This window comes from Magnolia sinica, chromosome 8 (assembly GCF_029962835.1).
Source record: "Magnolia sinica isolate HGM2019 chromosome 8, MsV1, whole genome shotgun sequence".
Classification (NCBI taxonomy): Eukaryota; Viridiplantae; Streptophyta; class Magnoliopsida; order Magnoliales; family Magnoliaceae; genus Magnolia; species Magnolia sinica.
In genome coordinates, this window is record NC_080580.1 from 9,609,564 (window position 1) to 9,617,188 (window position 7,625).

Genomic DNA, 7,625 nt, shown 5'->3' on the forward strand with positions numbered 1-7,625 from the left:
TGACAAGATTGTTCGACTGCCACGCAGTCCAAGCCATCCTTCCACTCAACCACCATGGCCCACCCAGCATGGATCGGATCAGAATCAGATTATCAGCAAAATCCGGCACATGGGTGTTGTTTTATTATTCCTAAAATAACAGTAGTGCTTAATTTATATACAAGGGTTGAGTTAAAGTCAAGTTATATGAGGCGAGGGTGAAGTGTTTTGTCACATATCACCATTAGAAATATACACTCTAAGCTATTCAACTGAGAGTTTGTTGCAGCGAAATGAGAAATTTTCAGTTACACGAATAATCCCGTTTGTGTGGAGCACTGCAATCTCATTGTGGAAATGCAGCATTACAATACACTCAACGGCCATTGAAATCATGTATACAAAAATAGCCTTCTTAACATACAACTCTCTCCCTCTCTTTCTCATGAGGAGGAGAAAACAAGAGATGGATTACAGAATTTTGAGGAATGCAACTTGCAGATGCCCACCTGCAAGTGCCAAACACAAGCACCCCACACGTGACAATGTGACACACATGTGCAAGAACAAGGCCGTTCATCAGGTGGGTCCCTCCATGATTGCTCCCAAGCCCGAAAATCAGAGCAGTCCACTCATCAGGTGGTCTATACATGTACAAAAAGATGAGCAAGAAGAGAATGACTAACACTCCGCTCTTGGCAAGTACACGTGTGTCCCACCAGATTACCAGACTGGCCTGATTTCTAGCTTGGCCACATCCATTGCAGGGCCCACCTGACAAAGGGCATGAGTCTATCACACGTACAAAACTTTGACACATGGGGGCGCTTCTGTTTAGCATTCCCCTTTACAGAAATATAGATTTCAATCATCGTCCATGTAGATGGTCTCTTGCTTGAATAAACCACCAAACACCTTCCTCACCTCCGGTTTCGGCTCAGCCGGTTTTGTTTTCGGTTTCTGAAGGGGTGGCGGTTTGACAACTGCCTTCTTAGGCATCAATGTGCGAGCCTTTGCTTGGCCCCTGACAGTTGCAATCTGCACCTTTGGTTTCTCATCATCATCCTTTTCAGAAACTGCAGTTGCAATTTGTGAGCTGAGCTTTTCCCACGAGAAACCGCTGCCTAAGCCTTTTGCTCTATTCACGAGGCCCTCTAGGGAGGATCCAGCCGCCTCTGCTTTCTCTCGGGCTTCTTCGGCAAGGCTGGTGGCCTGCGCTTCTTGCTCCGACAGCTTCTTCACCTCTTCTTCAAGCTTCTTTGTAGCTGCTTCTGCTTCACGGGCTTTCTCAGAAGCTCTCAATGCTTCTTCCTCTGCTTTTGCCTTTGCCAGAGCTTCTGCATATGCTTTTCTTCTGCCATCTTCTGGAATTGCACTGAGAAAAAAATAAAATAAAATTTGAAATGTTTGTGTTATGGCTGGTTTTAGAAATTGAAAATGGGAAATATGACAAGATCAAGGCCAACCATTACGTAGGCCTGCCCCATCATGTACATTCCAGTGCCCAAAATTCAGTCTGTTTCAATCATCAGGTGGGTCATGAAAGTAAGAAAAGCACAGAAAAAAGATCTGGACTAGGGGTGCTTATTCCATGAGCATGTGTGGCCCACCTTACGACTGCACCAGCGTAAATTCTGGCCCCTGATGCATCCATAGTGTGGTCCAGATCTAGGACGTGCATGCCACATTGGCATGTGCAACAAGACCAGGACTGGAACCTCATGGATAACTTCTATACTTTGAAAAAAAATACTGGCAGTTTTCAAGGCATTGTGAATTTTCACCTGAAAAGTTCGTCTATGGGCTTGGAAGGCACTGACGGATTGGTCGAAACTTCGACAACCTGCACAGATCTTACCCAAATGAATCCAAGCAATTACTAATCTCACCCACCCAAATCAAGATTTGGCTGCATATCCAAACACCCTGAATGTTTCGAGTTCAATGCATTATCTTCAGAAGGCCATGAATGTTCTTGCTTGTAACTACCTAGTCCTTGGAAGCTTCCTCCTGGAGCATACATGTCAATCCAAACCAACTTATGAGCTCCGCTAGTGATGATCATGGCCAAAGTTTACATAGGATCGTCGCAGTCAAATGGTGGGCCATTAAAAGGAATTCAAAAGATAATGATTGATGGGTCAACTGCTAAATGGACAACTAACAGAAAATGGTATATGGTCCAAATTCAACAGGGAAGAAAAAAAACATCAAACAGTTAGGATTGTCTTATGAGGTGATAATTGGGCCTTTACCCACTGCAATGGGGCCGGCGATTTGGATGTTTGAAGACTGATACCGGTAGATCAGTAGTTTTCCAGCGTTATGATACAATTCTTTTATAATATAACTGCATTGAATTAGAAATCTGATACATTGAATCTAAACGTATGCAGCATTCAAGACTCTGATTTGATGATTAGAAGCAAAATCGAAGAACAGTCTGGTGTGCAGCATATACCATGAATGATCTGTGTATATGCAGCTCCCCAGTAAATCACCATCTGGGCTGCTCGGGTCTGCCTGAGTAACCCGTGGGTTTGGACTCGGGCCCGAGTTTAAGACCTGGTAATTATCTAGGCTGGACTTCAGCTTGCATTTGGGTCCATCTAACTTACTAATCTGACGGTGAACATTGCCCGGATCAAGCCAGACTAAACTCATCAGCTCGCGGACCACGCCGGGTATGGACTGAAGTCTGCAGCTCATGTTCCAGAAGATGGACAGGACCCCACTCAGTGTATGGTGTTGAAACGCATTCTGGCGAGTCATGACTCTGACTTAGGTCCCGGATCCAATTTGGGTGTCTTCTTGGGTCAGGCCTCATTTTAGGACCCGAAGTGAATCGGGTCCAGGTGGCCATCAGGTCTTCGGATCTTCGAAGCCGAGTCTGATCCACCAACCACTCCAAAAATATGCCCGGCTCGGGCAAGTTCCAACTCAACTTAGAACTGAACAACTCTGCCAAAGCATCCAGTCAAAAACCAATGCCTTGGACCGCGTCAGGTTCGGGCTAAATGAGGGCATTTACATAGTCAGGACCAACCAATGGATGGATTAAATGCCATTCACACACGGGGCAATGCCTCTGGCCTTGCAAACCTCATTCAATTCCTATAATTAATATATTTAAAACATATGATATTACTTAATAAAACCTGCCATGGATCCAATTTTGATTGAATCCAAGACAGTGGACCACCCGGAACCCGAATGGACCCAATTAATTGCATCCCTAAAACGGGACACGTATCCGATCCGATTTCCCAACGGGTCTGAAATGTTTTACTAATCGGTCAGTCAGTCCATTGGGTATCCGGTAGCAGCACCACATATTCAGAGCGTTGATGAGGTGTCCCATGATGAGTTATGAGTGGGGCCCACCAACTGTTAGGATATCTAAGGAAGTCCGTTCATTGGTGGGCCCTGTTACTTTACTGTTAAACAGCATAAACACTTGTAATTTTCGATACCTTATTTTCTGCAACCGACGTATTAGCGAAAACACCAGCCACCAGAGACGCAATCTGCGATTTCGACACCTGGCAAAACAAAAAATCCCAGCCGTGAGACGTGAGAAACCAACAAAAAGGGCGGGCCACAGCATGGATGGGTCCGTGTGGACCCACGACAGGGCCCACTAGAAAATTCAGACCCGAAACCACACGATTCGAAAATCGCACCCATTACATTACTTTGTACTCGTTGTCGGTCGTCGCCCCTTCGGCTTTCAAGACGACGTTATTCGAATATTCCGTCGAATATTCCTCCGTCAGGCTCGCCTTTATGAGCGTGTAACTAACGTCCGTCTCGACGACTTTCGCCAGGAACTCCGTCAGAGTTAACGACTGTGAGCGCGAGAAGAAGTTGTTGAAGAAGGACGTGATGCCGTCCAGGACGTTGTACGTGGACCCCATCGACGTGGAGTTCGCGTTGTAGATGACCGCCACGTGTCCCACGCCGGCCAGCTGGGCGCCCTGGATGACTTGGAGAGCGTCCGATGTTGTGACTTCGGAGGTGGGGCCGTTTTCGAATGGGCCGATCGTGATGACGACTTTCGAGGCGTTGCCGATCGCCTTGGCGATGGATTCCGGATCTTGGAAGGCTGATTGAACGGCGTTGAAGCGCCTGGATTCGTCCGAGGATATGATCTGACGGTCAAGATGGATTTCGAGAAAGTGAGAAGCCCAATGGACCATTGAATATAATAAAAGTAAAAATATATATCATATGAAACGTAAAAGCACATCAAATTTATGATTTGAGGTAGGGCCCGCCAGATCAGAGATCTAGATCACAGAATAACCGCACCCACTCATACACCGGACCCGAGTATACGAGTGGGGGCCATTAAGTGGTCCAGAGTGTTGATATGATGGTACCACCTTGGGTGTTAGATGTCGTAAATATCAACCAGGTTTGAAGATCCTAGCCATCCATAGTTTGGCCCTCTGCTTTTCTAATCGTGGACGCCTATGTTTTCTTGTTCTGTTATTTTGTTTTTAGATTGTCTACTTGAAAGCATTTATCTATCGACGAGGCGTTTCGGGCAGGGTCTAAACTCCGTGGGACCCATCACATCATCGGTCTGGATCATCTAAGTGTGGGCCCTCTTGTGCAAACTTAAGCAAAGTATCAACGATGGAGGAAGCATGTGATTAACCAAAACATCCTCAAGTTTGAACCAATTTATGGAAAGCGGTCCGCCTGGAGACCCGGTCTCTGTGGGACCCACCGGGATAATATATGTGTTTTATCCACTCCGTCCATCCATTTTTCCCATGCCAATTTAGGGCAGGAACCCACAAATGGGGCAGATACAAAGCTCAAGTGGACCACACCACAGGAAACAGTGGGGATTGAGCACCCTATGTATGACAAATAAACATCAATGTGCGCCCTGCGAAGGTTTCAACGGTGGACCTCACTATCCCCACTATTTCCTATGGTATGGTCTTGAGCTCATGATTTACAATTAGCTGGAAAACGGATGGACGGCGTGGATAATACACATACATCACGGTGGACGGTGGATCGCACAGTCGATATCCCTGGCGACCGGGTCTCCAGGTGATCCGCGTCCTACATTTTGGTGCAGGTCATGATGTCGAGCAGAATGTGGCGACTCAGGCCTACAGTACACGTGGGAAAGGTACAGCAATCACAAACGTCAAAACTGCTGACGCAACTTTAGATGGAGATGAACCCAGAGTTCACCCTGAGAAGATGATTGTCACCATCAGATTTTGCCTGTTGATAATTGACAATTGGGTGGCTAGGATTACTCCGTCATTATTTTCAAGCTTTCGCTCCATCATAATGTTATGGCATGGATAGCCGTACGTATACCCCAATTCTGAGGACCATCACCACGAATTTTAAGATGGTGGTAGACTATCACCGAGTCGCAACGTGTAGGTGCTTGTGGCCAATATGGGCCGGGGGGGGGGTTAGGCCGATTGGCTGGTGAATCCAACGCCACGTGTGAATACTCTCTAGGGCCCACCGTGATGTTTGTGTTTTATCCACGCTGTCCATCCCTTTTCTTTCCACTAATTAGGTCATTAGCCCAAAATTGAAGCATATCCAAAGGTCAGGTGAACCACACCACAGGAAACAGCGGTGGGGCCCACACTGATGCTTATTTGTCATCCAACCTGTTCATAAGGTCACAATGACATGGATGAAGGGAAAACACGAATATTAGCTCTATCCAAAACTTCCGTGGCCCCCAAGGAGTTTTCAACGGTAGGCGATCAGTTCCCATTGTTTCCTGTGTTGAGCTTTGGATATACTTCAATTTTGGTCACTACCCTAAAATGAGCTGGAAAAACAGATGGACGACGTGGATAAAACACATACATCACGGTGGGCCCAACAGTCTTCACACCACGTGGTGTTGGGTTAGCCACATAATCCGCGTCCCATGTCCTCCAGGTAAACTGCAAAGGAGAAAATACAGAAAGGCCCACATTTAGTGGAAAATTATCCAAAAGAGATCAAACGGTTGAGATCTTCCAATCTGGGCATTGGGCCCGCCAGATGGATCACCAAACAATCATGTTTCACACTATAATTCCTCCTCTCGACCAAAGCACCCTCAACTATAAAAAAAAAAAAAATTTAAAAGAAAAACAAAAAAAAAAAAGAGGTGTTTGGCTTTTTTCTTTTTCTTTTTTTAAATGCCCCTCTAGTCGTTCATTTCGTTAAAAAAGCGAGAAGTTTTAGCAAAATTCCAAGGGTGCTAGTCGTAAATTTGATTTGGAAAAATGGAGGTTTTAGCAAAATTCCAATCAAGGAAGGGAAAATTTTCGAACAATTCACCACATTCAAGCCCACATTGCAATCTCCAAATACCAAAAACGGCTATTCAAACCCAACCTTATATTTTGCAGCAAGCCGAGCAAGCTCCTGAGCAGAACTGAGTTCCGGTACGCCGGCCCTCACTGCAAAGCCTTGCCGTAGCAGTGTCGGCACAATTCGAATACCGAACTGTCCGGTGGCCCCAGCGATGAACACCGTCCGTGGATCCTTACGTCGACTGTTCCCGAACGATAGCGCAGTAGACGGCTGGCTCACGACAGGCACTAGAGACTTCATGTCGGGGATCTTGCCGAAGTCGAAGAAGAATGGTTTCTTGCGCTTATCTGATTCTGTGGATTGGTTTTCATCGTCAGTCGAAGATGATCCACTGTCCCGCTTCCCAATGCGGAAGTTAAATTTTGCGAAGATGGGCCGCCCAGGTTTTCTACTCTTGACGGCGAGCCGCGACCGAGGGGTGGTTGTGAGGAATGAATTGGAGGTCAGTGTGGAAGCCATGAGAGAGAGAGAGAGAGAGGGATTGTCGTTTGGAGTTTTTGGATGGGGTGTAAAAGAGGACTGAGGTGCACGTTAGCAGGTGATTTGGATGTGTGGGAAAGAGGGGCGTAGGTTGCTTATCTTGATGTCCATGCTGGCCTATGGGGTTGCGCCACGTCATATAGTGTTTATCTACAAGGAGAATTTAGAGACCAGACGTTCAATAGGCCTTTCTCATCTTTAGCAATGATCAGTATCATGGCTCATTGGATTTTTGTTGCGAACCGTCATCTACTGGACCAAGAATTGGACGGTTAGTAGCATCGAGCAATTTGAACAATGAATCGTGTCCGAGAACAGACCCGATTCTGATGTTAATGAGTCAACTTGGGCCCAGAATTACGGACCCGATTACTAAATGGGCAGGACCTAGTATAGCATTTCCACACGATTAATAAATTATATCCAGATCGAGCTCGAGCAGGACGTGTCCCAGCCCAGTCCTAGGGTTGTCAACGGATTGAGTAGTGGACCAACGAACGGAATTGGATTCGGTCCCAACACCACTAATGAGAAAGTATACCACCTGACCAGATTCGGGCACGCATCGGGGTACGTAGTCGAGTCTTGGGATGGCTGAAATCATTTCATAGGAGACTTCCGTGGGTCCCACTAGACAACTGCATCTCAAAAACATGAGCTCCCCTTAAACTCTCCCATAAGACCAACGGTTGGGTCAAAAACTCTTACAAACTGGAAATTCCTCTGTGGCTGGGCACATCGGACCGCAGTCTGCATTGCAAAATCCCATGGGCACCACTCTTAGAAAACGAGAACATGGGCCCATC

At 46.5% G+C, this 7,625-nt stretch overlaps 1 protein-coding gene across 1 annotated transcript; it reads right to left on the bottom strand.

The window, feature by feature from the left end:
- Positions 1 to 244: 244 nt before the first annotated feature.
- On the bottom strand, positions 245 to 7,193 carry LOC131252813 (protein PLASTID TRANSCRIPTIONALLY ACTIVE 16, chloroplastic). The gene is made up of 5 exons (XM_058253537.1): positions 6,361 to 7,193; positions 3,675 to 4,130; positions 3,453 to 3,521; positions 1,764 to 1,822; positions 245 to 1,354 (listed from the first exon to the last, which is right to left on the bottom strand). Exons 1-5 carry the CDS (start codon positions 6,796 to 6,798, stop codon positions 844 to 846), a joined length of 1,533 nt encoding a protein of 510 aa, XP_058109520.1. The 5' UTR covers positions 6,799 to 7,193; the 3' UTR covers positions 245 to 843.
- Positions 7,194 to 7,625: the final 432 nt, after the last annotated feature.

Excerpts from the sequence above, each read along its gene's own strand:
- LOC131252813 (XM_058253537.1), bottom strand. The coding sequence starts at position 6,798 with ATGGCTTCCACACTGACCTCCAATTCATTCCTCACAACCACCCCTCGG. Across the intron at positions 4,131-6,360 it reads GGCTTGCTGCAAAATATAAG|ATCATATCCTCGGACGAATC; the intron begins GTTGGGTTTGAA and ends CTTGACCGTCAG. Across the intron at positions 3,522-3,674 it reads CGACCGACAACGAGTACAAA|GTGTCGAAATCGCAGATTGC; the intron begins GTAATGTAATGG and ends TTGTTTTGCCAG.